General features: G+C 38.8%; 1 protein-coding gene across 1 annotated transcript in view; it reads left to right on the top strand.

Moving 5' to 3' along the window:
• atrnl1b (attractin-like 1b) overlaps positions 1–12,018 on the top strand; it is a 130,309-nt gene extending 118,291 nt beyond the window's left edge. The window contains exons 28-29 of the mRNA XM_067430608.1: positions 3,522–3,636; positions 9,890–12,018. Of these exons, the coding sequence (XP_067286709.1) occupies positions 3,522–3,636; positions 9,890–10,014 (240 nt within the window). The 3' untranslated portion in view covers positions 10,015–12,018. The remainder of the gene's footprint in view (positions 1–3,521; positions 3,637–9,889) is intronic.
• The last annotated feature ends 7,376 nt before the right edge of the window (positions 12,019–19,394 follow it).

Genomic DNA, 19,394 nt, shown 5'->3' with positions numbered 1-19,394 from the left:
TATATATATATATATATATATATATATATATATATATATACACACACATACACACACACGCACGCACGCACTAATATATTTACATACCCTATAGTATAGTGACTAGAAAAGATAATCCATTCACTTATAAGTGTAAAAGCACAACTCTTCTCAAAAAGCACCATTTATTCCCACAGCCCCATAGCATTCATGTCTGTAGTGCAAACTGTTATGAATTTATGAAAACCTCTTAAATCACCTTCTCCAGTGCATCCTTCCAGCACGTGTGCTGTAATGTAATCCGTTGTAATCTCGTTTTTCCAAAAAAAAAGAACCTTAGCTTAGCTTGCTAGTAGGGCTCTAAACTGTATTGTTATTCATTAGCCGTGTTATGGGAATTCCCTTCTAAATGGCCTGCAATTGGATTATTCTAATCTGTATGGTGCAAGGCTAATGTGAATGAGACGAATATCACTGAATCCAAAACCATAAAGAATGAGACTAAGCACATGAAAATGAATTTGCCTGATCGCTTGGAGTTGTTAGAACTGAATATCTTGTTGGGTTGTATATACGGAATACACAGTCCCCACAAACACAAAAAAAGATTAATGAGGATCCATTTGTGTGATAGTTTTATAAGATGGATGTTTTTATAGAAGTTCTATTGATATAAATCTCTATGATGTGTAAAGGAATATTTTTTACTGGTTTTATTTTTAAACAATATTTTATACACAAAGGACTGTATAGTAAATGTATATTTTGTTCTAAACAGTTTATAAGACATAATCAATACTTCTGTCACTTGTTTTTGCTGCTTATATAAAATGTTTATATATAATATACATGTTATAAATGCACATATTTCTTAAATATATACATAAATGAGTGTGTATTTATATATAATAATTCTTCATACTAGTACACTCATATATTATGTAAACATGAACTTTTATTTTGAACGCAATTAACACCCATAATTAATTGATTTGACAGCACTACTGTAAATATATTATAAATGTTAGCTAGATTTTGTTCATTACCTGTCTAGCGATGTATGTTTATGCTGACATATAATTAAATAATGATTTGTGTTTCACGCTTCAGAGCGTCCGTTAGGAAAACATAGTGAACAGCAATGCTCCCTGGTTTTCATACTGCATTGTGGGACTTTTTAGGGGGCAAACAATTCAGTGCACTGGAAGGATTTTGCGATTGAGACAGCCCTTAAAATGCTCGACTCCCTGATCAGTGTCCTGACTACTGAACTAAAGAGCAGATTAAGACACACACATGGGTTTCCAGAAAATTCTGTCAGTGGCGGGGAATGGGTTAAAAGACCCCCACGTGTACACACACAAAGAAGAAAAATCTTTGAAATTAGCTTTGAAGTCGTTTAAGTTAGAAAGTACTTTCACGTGTAAGGAAGTGTTCACCCCTTTGAGCAAGAGCCTATTGTAAAGTATGTTTGGGTGTAACATTGAAATGGGTCTTTATATTATGCCTAACTACCAAGCTCAGACAATAGCAGTGGCCAGAAATGGATACTTAAGTGTATGGTTGAAAATGGAGATGTGTAATTAAGTGTGATATTTAGCATGAATCACTTGATTGGTGTGTTTTGCCAGATATAATGAGGTTTGCTGTGTCATTCAAAAGCAAGAGGAGTTGTGTATGATGGGCAGATTACAGTCTTGAGGCCGCTGCCAAACCATTAGCAGTTACTGTTTGTGCTGTGTATCACATGATAAATAGGGTGCTCTGTGGTGGATTAGATACTAGACTCCGATAGTCTGGCTAGCGGAGCAAATACTTGTATTGACATCCATTCTTTATGGTTTCTCTTTACAGATTCTGTTTTCAGCCTTGTCCTTAAATACAAGTAGGCCTTTAGCAAGGGAAGGAAATGTCTTTACGGGCTGATTTAGGTAAATAAATCACATGCAGTATAAGGGAGAGAGAGAAAATCTAGAGGAAAATGGTGATATTCTGCACACGGAGGAATGAGGGAGCTAGAAGGGAAGCTAGACACCCCTTGCCACCCCCTGTCACTCAGAAACAATGGCTTTGAACTTTTTAAGTGCAGCGCAAGTGGCCTCTTTTCCTCTCAAAGAGACAGATATTGCTCTGATAACAGCCTCTGTCCCCCGGGCTTGATGGACATCACTGTCAGCGCAGGCTTAATTTGACCTTTCACGAGCCCCTCCACGCCTGTGCCATCATGAGTTCTCTCACGAAATGAGAGAGTGATGGGCTTGGGCATTCTTTCACTTTAGAACTAAACACATTTTCTGATTTTATTAGCCAAGAAATAAATTGTGCACTTCATTCTTATTTGTTTTTATTTAATAATAATAGATTTCAGAAAATTCATAATGCATAGTGAATAAAAACATTTTTAAAAAATTATTTAATCTGGAAAATGGATGTAGGCAGAGCTTGATTGTGTGATATGACGCAATAGCACGCAAAAACATTTTAGCGGTCTGCAGATCAGTCCAAAGCCACAGAGAGCTCATTTAAATGTCTGCTGTGTGCTCCAATAATTGTCATAATTATATTGAGGTGGGAAAGGGCCAGGTTTGTGTTAAACATTCCTGCTTTAGAGAAAGGTACCTTAGGGTAACTTTGTTGGTTTGATGTCTGGCATTTAATTCAGATTATAGGCTCGATGAGGACCATTCTTGGCAGAAAATATTAGTTGGCGTCTGTTCTCTTTTTGTGCCGTTCATTTTTTTTTAAAGCATTTTGGCAACTGGGGTAAGATATTAAAGCTTAATTTTGTGGAGAGCCATTGGCTGCCAAAGTCTGTGATCTTGCAGCACGCTCTTGAAGAGGCACTCTCTTTAAATGGTGAATAAAGCCACTCTATAGCTGAGTCAGTGTGTGTGGAGGGCCAGAGATGAGAGTGTATTAATGAGCTAAGGGAATCTTAAAAGACAATACCCCGTACACAGAACGTCACATGCATGCTTTGTTCAATGACAGAGACATTTATGACTGCCTTTGTCTTTAAAACGCATAAAACAATCGGCATGTCCTTTTAAAAACGGATTCATATGTAGTTTATGTGAGTGGGCCAATCCTCTGCATTTTAGCTGAATAATGTGTAATTTGAGATAAAAGATGACATTTTAAGAAACTGCAATTGCCTGTGGCTTCCTTCCTCCTCATTCCACTATGCTGCATCAGAGAGCCGCTGATGCATACTTCTATCCAGGGCAGTGTTTATAGGGACAGAGCGGGTGCTACAAAATGACCCGAGTTGCTATTCGACAACCTCAAATGTCATGTTTTTTTCTGCGTGCGCGTACATGATTTGAACTTTGAAAGTGGTTTGCTTTGAGTCTTTGAGATTCAGGGAGGTGATTTGTTACTGAGATTATCACGATGTGAATTTTCCTTTTCTGTCGACGTGCAAGAGACATCCTACTATGTCATATCATGCGGAGGACTGTGACATTTGTGACTGATGGTGATGTGTTCAGGAGGAGGCTTGTTATAGATGACACATTTCCTCTCCTCTGATCTCTCCACAGGGACCGCCCAAGCCAGTGGCCGTGGAACCCTGCTCAGGAGGTAAAGCGGCAGTGCTCACGGTGCTCTTGTGTCTCCCTCGAGGGGCATCTGGTGTTCCTCCACCCGGTCAATCAGGTCAGTATTTTCAAAACGTGTCTTAAAACATATATCCCCACTTTACATGTACCATGTTTTACATTGTAACCTTCTTGAAACTCACAATGTTGAGCATGGTGCTAGCAACACCAACGTAATGGATTACATTTTTAGAGGTTGCGTTAATTTTTTAACTGTATAGCTTGAATTCAATGCAAGCCATTTTGGGTAAAATCATTTGCAATTAACACTTTAGTTGGGGGAACCCATATGCACTATTAACTAAGATTTTTGCCTAAATAAACCTAATTTACTATTTATTAATAATTAGTAATGCTGTTTTTGTAGCGTTTAGGTATTGGGGAGGATTCCAAGACCTTCGTTCATCTTCAGAACACAAATTAAGATATTTCTGATGCAATATGAGAGGTTCCTAAACCAGCCATAGGCAGCAACGGGATGGTTTAACCTTTTTGTGCATTTTTGTGTGCAAAAACAAACAAACAAAAATAACTGATTTATTCAACAATCTCTTCTCTCCAACGTCATTCTCCTATGCTACTCACATAGTAAAAACAGTCCAGCACTTCCAGGTTCTAGGTCAGAACGATACCTCAGTATTGGCCAGCTTCTGCATCAGCATGAACAGCGAACAGCGTCAGCCAATGGTGAGTCAACGTTCTGACATAGAACCTGAAAGCGCTGGACTGTGTTTGCTACATCAACAGCGTAGGAGTGACACAGTCTAGAAGACATTTTTGAATAAAGTTGTTATTTTGGGGATCATCTTCACGTCATAACATTAAGGTTGAACCACTGGAGTCACATGGACTATTTTAATGATGTCTTTACTACCTTACTGGGCCTTGCACAATTACACTGCCCAGCCAAAAAATCACTGTTTGGATTTAAAAAGGCAATTGAGTCTATGATTGGATGATTATTGCTGTGATTATGTTTCTAGCATGTTGCAACAGTTCTTCCAACACAAACTGATGAAGCGTCTGGGAAGCAGTCGTGTAAGATGGCACAGAATGGCCATTTTACAGGATGACAATGTCAAGATGCAACAGGCTCAAATTGTGAAAGAATGGTTTGGAAGGAGCATGTAGAATGAAGAGTCCAGACGTTAAATTCATTCAAAGTCTCTGGAACGTGCTGGAAGAGACTTTACAGAGTGCTGGACTCTTGCATTGTCAATACAAGATCTGGGCCAAAAATGTATGCACCTCTTGATGGAAATAAATTCAGTGATGTTATTTCTATTGATCTTGTTTTGACAATGCAAGAGTCCACCACTCTGTAAAGTCTCCTCCAGCACATCCCAAAGACATTAACTGAATTTAAGGTCTGGACTGCCCTGGAGGTGCCCAATCGGATGTGAAAATAATTCTTCATGCTCCCTCCCAACCATTCTTTCGAAATTTTTGTCTTCACATTCCTACATTCTACAAAAGCTACACATTCCATCAATTTGTGTCAGAAGAACTGTTGCCAAACATATAACATGCTAGGAACATAAAAATCTGAAACAAAAAATGATGACCCTCTTGATTCGATTTCCATCAAGAGGTGCGTCAACTTGTGTTCAAGATCTTTTATTGACAATGCTAACATGCTAGAATCCATGAAAGCTGCAGTAATGATTCAATCATATACTTTCAAGCATGTGATTTATTTTTGACTGGGCATTGTACCAATGCTGATCTCTAATATCTGCAGAAAACTGATATCATACACATACATTATGCATCCATGATGTTTCTGCATGTTCATTGGAACTTGTTTTATCCTCCTAGTGTGTTTGGTAATTTTATTACCAAAGCTTAACATTTGACTGAAATGTAAAACTCTGATATCGCATGGTACAGGCAGCTTCTCAGTTAATGTTTTACACCGAATTAGCATGCCCGCTGTGCACTTATGTTGCAGTCGGGTTCATTCCCCATGTGAGAATTAATTTCATGCAGGAAGTCAGAGAAGTTCTTCAGTGTTCCCCTGGTGGTCTGATGCAAGTTTGTCTGTGACTGCTGGTCATATCCTCTTACACCCCTATGGCTAACCCCAGTCTGAATGTCTCCTGTCTATAGCCTGAATAAAACAGATCTACCATTCTGTTACAGCTTATTGGACCAAGAAAATCTGAGTAGACATTGTACCTCTCAGTGTCCTTGACTTTGAGACAAAGGATTGCCGTGTTCCCGTGAACAGCAAACGTGGCCTCTACAAATGTAAAACAAAAATAATCAATACAATAATGATGGTGTCCAGTTTCTTTTTTTTTTCCCTATCTTTGTCATTCACCTTCAACTGACAGCACCTTTTCTGTGAGCTCATACTGGCATATCACACATGCATATATTTTAATGGCAGTGCTTTTAAAGTCGTGTCAGCTTGAGGTCTTTTTCATAGACCTCTGTCTGGCTTTTAGAGCTACTGAGTGATAAGTTTGGGTTGAGAAAAAAACCTTTTACCCCCTCCCCTTCTCAGCAGGCCTGCCAGTCAACATGCTGTTTTATGGGACCTTGTCCCTTTAAGCTTGACTCCCTCCCCAGGAACTTGACTGATCTGAGAAAAAAAAGGAGAAAAAACCTTTGTTTCAGTGAAGCTTCTCTAATAGCTCCTCTTTTGTTTGACAAGCACAAAATAGAGGCAACTAATAACAGCACATAAAAACAACAACTGATCTGCATAAAAAGAGTATTTTTGGTCATATCTGAAAAAGTTGGATCTGTCGAGACAGAGATTTGTTGTAATTTCATGGCAACTTTAGAGTGGCTGCTTGCTGGGCTGTTGAAGTTTGTCATGAATACTTTTGGAGAGAGGTACATCAGAGAGAGAAATAAAAGTAGAAAACAGAGACTGAAGGGAAAAATGGTGAGACTGCTCTGAATCAACAAAGAATATTTTCGCAGAGAAGCACAGGAGCTTTGCGCACAGATGTCTCTGTCGTCAAAGAGCTTTGTTTTAGTTTGTCTTTTTGGAAGTTCCACAGCAGGATAGAAGTGTAGTTGTTTGTCTGCTAGGATAAAGTGGTGCATCACCTTCACAGAGCAGACCAATCAGTGTTTGACTGATGTAGGAGCTTGGAGCATAGAAGGCTGCTTTTGTCAACTGTCACCCTGCTCTGTCTGCATGTCTACCTGGTGTGATGCGAGTATGATCCTTTTTTTCTCTGTAACAGCCTCCCACTCAACCTAGAGCTTGGACATGATAATGAACTCGGCAAGCAGATAGATGCAGATCGGTTTTAACCATATTGATTATATTCACAGATACTATGAATTTTCCTTAGTGATGAAGGAATTTCTCATTTCAGGCCTGGCTAACAAAATCAACTGAATGTGTGATCAAATAAGACCTCATTATCTTTCATTTTCAAAACAGGAATGTCCAATTTTGTATAAAATTGAATTATTTTTTTTATGTCATGCAATGACAAAATGTAAAGATAAGTGCCTGTAGTGTAATTTCCATTCATTTCCATCATTCCTTTCTTTCCGTTCATTCGATTTCCTGGCCGGGCCAATAAGATGAAGATTACCCAGTAAGCATTGTTGATGATTTAATGTGGGCGGTCATTACTTAAAGACATAATTTTATTTTTTATTTTTTCTGCTAGAGCGTTTATTCAAAACAAAGGCGTAGCTTGATGACTCAAGCTTTCGTGGAGCTTTTATTATGCCACAGATGACCACATCCTTTTCTTCCGGTCATGCGTATGTGGGGTATCGCAGTGCTGTTTTATCATATTAGATGCATTAAAATGTGTTGAAAGTTATGTTATAATGCTACTTTGCGTTCACTCGGCAGCTTCAAGACACTTGTTGCACACTGCAGTAAGCTAGATCGATATTTGGCATGGTGAAATATGGTACCTGTAATACGACTAACTGTGCTAAGCTATATAAGAATCAGGGCTTGATATCAACGCCAGCCCGCTAAATTTGAGTAGATTTCAGCTGTGACGGGTAAGGCAGTCACTCCCACTAGCCACTTTGGTGGGTTGACTAAAGCCAAATGAAATGCGAAGACCGTCGTATCACAAAATAACAATTAAATTACAGTTATTTATTGAAGTTAGTGAAGGCAGGATAGGCGGAATTGCACTGAATGAAGAGAATAGTTTTTTTGTGCAAAAAATAAATAAATAACGACTTGTATAGTGATGGGCCGATTTCAAAACAAAGATTCAAACGGTTATGAATCAGCGTATATAGATTGTGTGTCAAACTGCTGAAATCTTGTGACTTTGGCAATCCGAATCATGAATCTATACGCTGATTCATAACCGTTCGAATCTTTGTTTTGAAATTGGCCCATCACTATACAAGTCGTTATTTATTTATTTTTTGCTCACAAAAATTATTCTCTTCACTTCATAAAATGATTGTAGAACCACTGTAGTAGGATGGACTTTGAAACAACGTCTTTAGTGCCTTTTATGGGTATTAAGAGAGGAAATTACATTGGTGTCAATGATAGCCTGTCTGAGCCATCGGATTTCAACAAAAATATCTTCATTTGTGTTCCGAAGATGAACGTCTTATGGGTCTTAATTATTTATTATTTTTGGGTGAACGAACCCATTAAGTGTACATAATAACTGGTATCAGAATATTGCGTCCATGCATTCAGCAGCTCAGTAAATAACTGTCTGTCATTAATGTTAATAAAAAAACGACTTTTTTTTAAATTTGCTATTTGCTTCTTTGTTCCTTGTTCGTTTGAAAGGGTTTTAAATCTTCTAAATCATGTAAAATTACTCAAAATCAAGTATTTTAAGCATTCTAGTGTCAACTTTAATGTTATAAAATGCTATTTCCACACAGCAAAATTGTGGCCAGTGAAAATACTTAATGGCTAGTAATTTTGGAAAACCACTAGCCACAGTGGCTGGTGAGCAAAAAAAAGTTTATGTCAAGCCCTAATAACAATAATTTGTTTCCTGTCGATGAATGTATCCAAACAGTTGCTCACCTGTCTAATAAAACACAATGTTTTTCCATGGTTTCTACAAAATAAAACCAGAAATCAAGGGTAACACAGGTGTGATGTCTTATTAAAATTTTAAAATTGCTTAAAATTGGTTAAAATTGCTTATTTCTCTAGATTTAAACATTCTTGGAAACATCTGGGATAATTTAAGTACACTAGTCAACAAAATATATAACATTGTTCTAAATGTACATGTTGTACATTTGATGGATAAAGAAATAGACATTTCTTTAATGTTTGGGTTTTTAAGAAAAAAATTCTAAACAAGTAGTTCAGCTTCAGCACAGTTAAATGCTTTTTTTTTATTGTAGAAGATATTTTTGAGTTCTCAAAGTTAGCAAACTTTTATCCCAAAATACTTATGATCTGACCCAGTTTTTTTTTTTTTTTTTTTAACTAGCAGCATTTATTGTTAAATCCACCATTACTGGATCATTTCCAGTCCTTTTTGACCTCAGTGGAAGTAGCAAGTTCATCCATAACCAGCTCTAAAAGCGCTACTGTAGTAGGCGTACACTGCGCTCTTCAATCCCAAGGACTGTTTTGTTGACAGACATGTAGTTTTCACATTCCTCCCTGCAGGCCAGGTGTGATGGGTAATAAATCGATGTAGGGCAGTGTGTAACTGTCTGAGGCTCAGGTTGTTGTTGGATGTAAATCGTCTTCGCCTGAACGCTTAAAGCTCCGGCTTCTCACCAATGTGCTGAATTCAATTCCTTTTGCCCTGGCCTGTCTAAAGTAATGAATTGTTCCCCTCCGATAATTGTATTGCTTCAATAGCAGGAGGGGAGCAGTGCCAGACTAGCACAGAAGTGGCCGTTGTGTTTGTAAAATGATTTGTGTGATGCTGCTTTGAAAAATGGCTTTGGGGTTGCAGCCATGGTTCTGACCACAGCAGTCTGAGACAGAATCTTGGCGCAAAACGTAGGGTGCTGGGAGTCGAGTTTACTTCAAACCCCCATCCTGGAATGAGAGAAAACGTGCCAAAGAATAGAAGAAAGGGATGTTTCTTGAAACCGATGACCTTGACATTGAACAAGGAGTGGCTTCTAAGTCTTCCGAGGCATGAGTGGAAATGTTTCTTTATGCATGAACAGACGGGAAGCCGTCTTTAAAAATGAACGAGCTGATGTTTGTTCTTTTGAAAGAGATCGCTTTAAGTTACCATTGTCTCTTTTTGAAATAACTTTGCTTTGACATGTAAATGAAGCGTTTTTGCTTTTGAATCCTCTCTGTGAGTCTGTGCTTCTCCTCTCTGACCCTCTCGGCTTGCTTTGTTGTGTGTTGTCTGCAGGTATAGCCATCGCCAGCGCTCTTATCGACACGTCCCAGCAGAAGCCCATGGACTTCAAAGAGAAAAGCCAAGGCTTGAAGAACCGCAAAGCTCTGCCTCCCGCTCACCAGGGCACCTGTGTTTGAATCGTCTGAGGCCTCGGTGAGCTGTCCTTTACCAGAGCGACCTCCTCTCTTGTGCTGCTTCAGGCAGATGGCGGCCTCAAGCGGCCCCGTGCGAGGGGATTATTTAGGTGACAGAGTGCCCTCAATTTCCACTCCACATACACTTTATCTCTCCACGTCACTTAAATAGATCTCGTCCGTCTCAAATGACCTTGCCATCACCACCTGCTCCAAATCAAGCATCGCTTTACCAGTTCGACTCCATAACAGGTGGCTTCTTGATTCACGCAACTCTGGGCGCCATTGAGCCCTGTCTCTACAGTCATTTCGGTCTTCTCAACACCTTCTGAATGTTGAGGGCCTCTCTAATAGTCTCCCATCAGCTTCACACCAAGCACAGATGTGCCTCTAGCATGGTTTGTACATTTTGGACCAGAGTGTCTTGCTAAGCCAGAAGCAGTGTTCTAGTTGTCTAGGGATGGTTGCCGGTTTCGTGTACGGGTCGAACAGCTCACCTTTTTTGTATGCTCGCCAACTAGACTTACTTTTTTGCTCAATTTCTAGCTATTTTGACATTTTATTTAAGAGATGGACTATAGAAATGTTTGCCATGGCGTGGAAGCTATCTGTTGTGTAAGCTAATGATGTTCTGCTGCTGGTAGCCTCATGCTTGGTAAACTCATGTTAGGAATGGATCAAATTCGTCTTTAGATAGATAGATAGGTTTCACACATTTCATACTTATACTCTTCTTGTGAAGACTTTGCATGGACCACTCACACTATGCTTGAAAACTTTAAACAGTTTGTGGGTTGTGTGTCGCGAAGAGCGTCTTCATGTTTTGAAATCTCACTGACCGTGTGCTGCAGTGTAATGCTCCGTAATATAGAGGAGCCGGCCGGTTCGGGTGAAACCAAGTGTCAGTTGTAAATCACATGGAGAGGGCTGTCTTTGGGTGAGGGATCAAAATGTTCCTCGCTGACCTGACAAACTGGGAGAACTTGCGTCAGAAGGCTGCGTTACAACGGGTGTATAGTATTGTTAAGTAAATGCTAGGGAACCCTAGAAAAGCCGCTGATCTTTATTTTTATTGTCGTTTTGCAACGGTACAGGTTTAAATGAGCAATGGCTCATAACTTTGCAGTAACGCTTCATCTCTTTATAATGAACTTTTGTATACTTAAGTTTCACATATTGTGAATGTCAACAGAGAAAGAAATTGTTCACAGTGCGTGAGAGTATTTAGACTGTTCATACACTCAAGGATTGTGTCCTCAAACATCGGGCTTTCTCAACACAGGATTCACCCCACAACTGGATCTTCTGAATCTAATCAACTCACCACTAGGACTGAGTCGGAACCCTCCATGGGTAAACCAGGACATCTTTTCCTATTTGTGGCAAAAAGTGTACAGCATCCTACTCATCACTCGTTTGCTTTAGATGGACTTGAATATGTGGATCTAATGTGAATCGCTCTTTTTCTCTTCATGTAGCTACTTCAACGTTTTTTGTTTGTATTTTTTGCTGGTTTTAATATAAAAGGATATTAAAAGGTCAATAGGTATTTTAGGGCCACCCTCTGTACATGACGGTGATGATAAATAATCATGTCTTTTACAATGTTTGTGGGAAAAAAGAAATGTTTAATTGTTTTTGTAACTAACTGATTCCTGTGTAATACCTCTGTGATTTGATTCTTAGGTCACACATTTAACTAACTCAATTCATATTAATGTCTGTTTTTAGGGCTAGATGTAAACCGAAGCTGCTCATGTAGATTATTCTGGGCATTTTTGAACCTACTTTTCAGGTCATGATGTGTTAGGAATTTGGTTTGGAGACTATTTTTTATCTTGAAGCGAGGTAAGAGATTGCCACACAGGAATTTTACAGACTGATTACACAGGAATCATCTCACTGTAACTGAGAAAAAAACAGATTCATTCATCCCTCAGTGCATATCATTAATCTTCATTGTATTTTAAAGATGAATGGAAAAATAAAACACTTGAATATTCAGAAGTCCGTGGATCATTCCAGCGCCTATGAATATGAAGAGCTCATTTCACAGCTCTTACAAAATCAATCATTTGGAGGCTTTTGCAAGGTCTCAATGCTGTTAGCACATACTCCAATGTGCCTGTCGGCGCCAAATAATGTGCAAAATCCTGATACATTTATTACTGCATGCCTTTCAGGTGTATAAATAGTTAGTCTATCTATTGGCTTAATCAGAAAAGAAAAAAATGATACTATGTGTAGATATATGTCCTCCAAAACACTTTCCTTTCTGATCAAGACAATGTAATCTGAAGAACCATTTTATTTGCATTTCATTTTAGAAAAGCCCCTATTACTCTCAGAACTGCTGAGGCAAGAAAACATGCCTATGAATGGTTTACCTATATCTGTGCTGAAACATAGCCGACTGTTTTTCAGAGGCTGATCTGATTTGAGCCTGTTATCCCTGACATGAAAGCAAATATCTCTGTTTTGTAATATGGTTTTAGTGGCCCATTATTTTACCACAGTCAAGGGGTGTTAGGCAACGATGTGAAGTGGATTGCCTAAAACCTAGTGTTTAGAGTGCTTTTGTTTTCATACAGTGGCAGTAGCAGTAATATGTGAAATATACCAATGTTCAATTGATACAGCTCATCCACTAAGTAGTTTATTACACTAACTGTACGTTATTTGCCATTGCCGAGCAACATCATGATCAAAGAGCGATCATACAGAATTTCAGTCACACAATGTGTGTATTTGAAGAGTTCTGATATTGGCTTCTGATCGGTCAAAATTATAAAAAGAAAAAAAATTACAGCTTTGCTTAGATCCACGATATAGTAGCAGCTACCTGTATGAACTGGATATATTTTTAAAAATTATTAGCATAACATTGTGTTATATTAGGGACTATTTTTAGAGGAAAGATGCCACGTTTGCTTATTAATATAACATTTTATTCATATTTTTTCATATATTTATTTTAAAAAGACATGTTAACTGTTTTATAAAAGTAATATTGCAATAGTTGTATATATTCACAATATACAACACCAGTGTTGTTAATGTTAACTAAAACTTTAAAAGAATTATGTAATTTCTTTTTTTGGTCATTAAAATAAAGCTGAAATCAAAGTATAAATATTACATAAAACATGTACAAATCTTATTTAAATTTGAAATTAATACCAACTAATATAAAACGTAAATAAAAATGGGTAAATGCTATATGTGAATATTAACAAACTAATATTAAAAAAGAAAACAGAAACAAATAAAAAATAATACTAGTAATATAAAAATAAGCCATTATTAAATGTTAAAATAATAGTTTTTACATTATTAGAGGGGTTATATTAATGTGCAGCCATAAACAATGAACAGTTAGGTGTTCTTGGCATATATATAGTATATAGTGTGTGCCAAGAACACCTAACTGTAACACCTAAGTGTGTGTGTGTGTGTGTGTGTGTGTGTGTGTGTGTGTGTGTGTGTGTGTGTGTGTGTGTGTGTGTGTGTGTGTGTGTGTGTGTGTGTGTGTGTGTGTGTGTGTGTGTGTGTGTGTGTATATATATATATATATAAATTGTGTTTCTTTTCTTTTTTTCAATTTAACTGTTGAACATTCGTGTCTTTCATCTTTGGGCTTTTGCCACCTCAAGTATTAGCCCCCAAATTCTTCCTCCCTTTTCTGTGGTGCAATCAATGACTGTAAAAATACAGCACAACCCCTTCTGACTTATGGCTTTATATTGCAACGTCCTAAAATGTGGTTCATCCAATTTGATTTTAGTGCTGTAATGGTTTTATAATACTACATTTTCTAACCCAAATTAGGGTTGGTGCATGATGTGCAGTATTGTAGATCCCTGAATGTTGTACTGTTTCATATACATGTAACCCTTTTTCCATTTCACCTCGCTGTGACAGTCACCAGACCGGGCTAGTCGCTCAGTCTGCTCAGGTAGGTGCGCAGCACAGCCTGACATAGACAGAATGAGCTGTCACAGCTGACTAATGCCCATAAAGACACTCGGGGGAGATGTATGGATAACTCACTGCAGATCTGTGTGTGTATGTGTTTTTCCAGCCTGCTGACGGGAGACAGCCGTAACATCATGCCATGTATCAAAGGCATGATGGATAAGCCCGGCCTGTTTTTGCATTTTCCATGTCAAAGAGTTCCTCGCTGTCTTCTGGAAACCAATCCAATACCGAGCCTACGCATTAGTCTCTGGTCAGCGCTGTTTGAACTCATGATAACATTTGAATTTGTGATTGGCTGCGATCAATGTCAAAGTGACAAAAGCGCGGGGAATGTTAAAAGAAATGTAAAATTACCTAAGGATCCATTTTCCTCTTTCCTCTGCCTGTTTTTCACCTGGTCCCCTCCTCTAATGAACGTTTGAGACGTGCCATTTCCGTATGGACGAATCTGTCAATATCAGTCGTATAAGTCAATGTGTGGGGGAGTCGTGGTGTGTGTATCCGGTGCAGTCGTATATCTCTGGGTGTGTCAGAGGATGAGTGCTGTGAGAGATGCCTCGTGCCTTTATTGCTTTTAGTTGGCAGGAAATGCCCAGTGTAAATCAGGGTGTCTGGCACTAACATTAAGAGATATTAATGAGAGTGCGGCCTGTTGGTAATACAGGAGGTGAGAGAGAGAATGAGCGATGGTTATGGATAAATCATTCATCCTTATGTAGCCTGTAACACAGAGATCTGCAGGGAGGATGAGTTTTACTCACATTGGTGCATGTGTAACGGACGTAGGGCAGTAATGTTACGGATCCACTTGTCCGTGCCATAATTCTGTTGGGCCGCACTCCACTTTATTCCTACGTGACATCAAGTGACTTTAACGTGCCCGCAAAGCATCCTGGGAAGGCGGCGCTGCTTTAGAAAAAATAGCCGATGCCCATCTTTATACAAAATTAGTACACTGAACGCAATGCAACTATCCATAGATGTAAAGCGCATGGGGGAAGTACTATGGAGCTAGAAATATAATAACGTTATATAATAACGTGGCGCTTTTCTAAGCGGAGTAAAAAGGAAAACTATAATGTATGGCGGTTTTGCAATTCTGAGAGTACTTAGACTCGGCGCAGTAAAAAGTCCCGGCTGAAACATCCTCCCTCACATCTCCTCCTCCCCCCTATTGACAGAAATGAGAGAGGGAGATGTGAGGGAGGATGTTTCAGCCGGGACTTTTTACTGCGCCGAGCCGAAGTACTCTCAGATGTATCCCTTTAAATTGTAAAGGGCAGGTCCTAGATCAGGCAACTTTTCTGTGTAACTTAAATCTTTTCACAGAAAAAAAATGTGTATCCGATATAGAAAATATTGATCAGCATCCGTCCTGTTTTATTTTAATTGTGCGGTAAACCATACGAAAAATTCAAAATCCAGCCGAAAACAAATTTTCTGTGCATTAATCTAAACTAAACAAAAGGACCGTTTTATCTTTTCTCTTTATTCCAATACAAATAGGAAATGAAATGATCAGATGGTGCTCCGTTCGACTTTTCTGACATCCTTTACTCTTCCCTGATGGTGACCTCTGGCCTACTTTCTGTAAGACCTAAATTTCTGCGGTTTGAATGTTAGAATATTGAATTTGATGTTCTGAGTTTCTTCTTCATCTGAAATCTTGAATCTGTTTTTTCAAAAACTGAATATTCACCCCTGGCCTGCAGAGACTTGCTAACGCAATTGGCTAGCGTCTGCGTTAGGGTTATTGCAAAAGGCAATCTGATTGCCTTTTGCAATCTGATACATTGGCGCTTGAAAAGATTTTCTACTTATGCTGCCAACAAAGGCAGTGATATAACGCAACGGAACAATTCAGACTTCAGCATCAGCACCTGACGAAGGGGACGGGTTTGAAGCTTGGTGCTGATGCAACCGCCAGTGACAGCTTGATGGAAGACGATGGAGCCGGAAGTGCAACAATGCAAACTCTTTTCAGGATTTTGACCTACAAAAACATGGCATCTCTGCATCACCATTTACTGCATCAATTGCTGGATCATCTGAGTGTATAAGGTGGGTTCACTCCATGTCTGAATTAACATAATTATGACTTGTAATAGATGTATAAAAGAAGAGATGACTTACAAAAGGAGAGAAGTATAGTCATGTGGTCAGTTAGCCTGACAAGCCAGACCTACTTCAAGATGTTTGGTCTGGAAACTCACCATTGACAGGGCTTAATCCGAGGGGTGGGATAAACGGTTGTCTTTCAAAGTCCTTCTGCACACGACAGGATAGCGCTACAACCAACCAGAGCAACGAAGGTGAAGCAGAGCTTGTTGATCGATTAAACATTCCCGTATACGGTCGGCTAAACTCCGAACACATCTTCCGTTTTTAAGAATAATTTCAGTGATGTTCTTTTCTCAGAGAAAAGCTTAACTCCAAGTCTTCCAGAGTCGCAGTCAAAGCTGATTCGAAAGACCTTCATTCGCCAGCTTCTGTGTTTACTAGTAGCACGCAAGCGCAACTCTGCCATCATTGTTAAGCCCCGCCCACCGACTCTATACACGATGTGATTGGCCCAACCAGAGCTTGGTTTTTACAGCTCAGAAGTGTATTGAGAGTTGCTAAACGATACTCGCGGCAGATTAGATTTGCTGCAGCTAGGGTGTGTCTAGATTTCTAGGCTAGTGTTCAGTAGTCCCATCGCTAAAAGGAAGATTGATAGATAACATAGAATACCTGGAATGTCTTGCCCCATAGGCTTCCATAGTAAATGCATTACTCTACATGTGACTTGTTTTTATAAACTAAGTAACAAGTCTAATATTAATTTTGGATGTATTGTATTGAACCCATCGCATAGGTTTAAAGCCTTAATATCTGGTTTAGGTTTACTGGTTTAGTCTCATAGCACACGTCTCAATCGTCTGAATCAGACAAATCCGGGTACTGGTAAGGAGAGAAAGGACCATGGCTCACTACACAGTGGGACACTGATGCCGACATTACAATGTTCTTATTGTACAACATCACTGCTGGTATTTATCAAAAACACAAATACATAAATACTAGCCACAGTAACATAAATACTTTGTACATAAAGCTGCAACAATTGTTTTATAAGTGTCATCTAGGTTATTCTCAGTCTAGTGATATATGTTTATGCTGAAATATAATTAAATGACAGTTTTTTCTTTGTTTTGTTTTTTAATTCTATCCCATGTCATTATGTGTGGTGAGTTGGCTCGCGTGATTTATGTTTCACGCTTCAGAATTTCCATTAAGGGAACATGGTGAGCAGTGATGCTTCCTGGCTTTCACGGTGCATTGTGGGACATTTTAGGGAGCAAGCCTTTCGGTGCACTGGAAGGGTTTTGCGATTGAGAACTCATAAAACACTCAACTTCCTAATCAGTGCCTTGACTACCGAAACAAGGGAGCTGATTGAAATATGTCAAGGTGAAATATGCTTGTGTTTAAATATCTAGACATGTAGATAATCAGTGTTTTCCTTGATTTTTTTTCTCTCTCAGGAAATCTGTCCGTCTTCTGAAGAGGATGACGTGTGCATGGCTCTTTTGTTCCACTTTGTGTTCCTGTGGCTAGTTTTCAAGGCCTTTTTATTTGAACTTTTGAAGTAATCAGCAGACAACCCTTTATGAAATTGTATGTCTCAAATCCTGCTGACCCTGCAGAAGATGTGAATACTCCCTCTGAATTGTCACCCTATGGCATTATTTCCCTTCTGATGTCGGGTAATTTTTTTCTGCTTGATTGCAAATTATACAGACAGAGCTCATCTGGTCACAAAGCTGATGCTTGTCTTTCTGTATTCAAGACCCCTTAAAAGAAAGCGGGCACATGGCACTGAAGGCTGCGCAGAAACCAGACATTATGCCTAATTGCCTTTGGTAATAACAAAGAGCCTCCTATCTTCGGCTTCCCCTCAGCTGTCCTATGAGTCATGTCCCTGTCCCATCTCAGTGTCTCTCTGCACACTTCCGTCCTCACTTTGCTTTCAAGCTATGAAATGGCCCATGAATAATCGTCATATACAGCATAGGTCTGCCCTTTCACCTTTCCACCCTGACATGAAACTTTTGATGAGTGGAGCGCAGTAACCGCAGTCAGTAGGCTATAATCCTCATTCTAGAGGTCAAAGTTCAGAGATCAAAAGTAGCAAGTACATATGTCTTAGGAAACAACATGAAATCAATTCAAACAAATCAGATTTCACAAGTACTTTAAATCGGAGTTTTTTTCAGGTCACAATTATCGTTGAATATCCTAAACTTGTATGCATGCATCCATCCATCCTGTCTGTCTCTTTGTTTGTTTGTATCTCTGTGTATCTTTCCATCCATCTATCTATCCATACAACCACGCCATGCAGAGACCATAGAAACCTTGAACACTGCTGTGGATACAGGAACGCATCGTCATGAAGACGCTGTGCTCTACAATGTGTTTCGTATTATGTAAGTATCTGGCTAACCGGCTAACTCATGTTATTACCGTCTTACTGAAATGCTACTGTAAATCAGCTGTGGGCTGCAGTATTACCTAAAACTATATTAATGCAGGTTGTCATTCTTATTATTTAGAATCGGAAAAAAACTTATACATTTGGACTGACCCCAAAGATTCAAACGGCAGTGTATTTTTTTTATTAGTGGCCTCACACTTTTTAACCCCACTGTATATCATCATCATATATTGCTAAAGCACATTATGTAAGGCTTTTAAAACATTTAACACTATAATTATTTTTAATGATAATTATTTAATATGATAAAGAGCTTATTCAACATCTTTCCTACATTTAGATATGTGTGAAAAAGCTTTTTTGTCTCAGTGCATGCATTGTTTTAGTTTGGCAGGGTCGCCGTTAGCTTAGCTTAGCATAATGAATGGAATCCTATGTTGCCAGATAGCATGTCCCGAGTAAAAGTGATCAAAAAAAAACAAAAAAACTAATTATTCATTGTGGCCTGCGTATTCACAACAAATAGCGATGCAGATTAAGACTAGGTGATTTCCTAGGCAGATATTAACTTGGGACTATATTATGGGGAAGCACAGGCGAAGCACTGCTACTTGGACATACACTAATGTAATGTTTCACAGAATTCCATCAAATGTGGAATATTTAAGAAATAAGAAATAAATGGCTACCTGCTCTGGATATCTGTACTTCGGTGCCTCTCTACAAAATTAACAGACAGAATTAAACAGGCAGTAAGTGCACATGTAAGTCGTCTTTTGTTACTCTTCCTTATGTTATTGTTTGTCTTTATTCGGTTGTAAGATAAATGCTGAGAAGCTGTATATAGACTACAGTTCAAATAAAGTTAGATGTCTCTATTATAACCACATGTTGAATTCAACCTGTTTGGTGTGAACAATTGAAA

The sequence above is a fragment of the Pseudorasbora parva genome, chromosome 21, assembly GCF_024679245.1.
Source record: "Pseudorasbora parva isolate DD20220531a chromosome 21, ASM2467924v1, whole genome shotgun sequence".
Taxonomy (NCBI): Eukaryota; Metazoa; Chordata; class Actinopteri; order Cypriniformes; family Gobionidae; genus Pseudorasbora; species Pseudorasbora parva.
The sequence above is the reverse complement of the archived record's forward strand: the minus strand, read 5'-3'. Positions and strand labels throughout refer to the sequence as shown.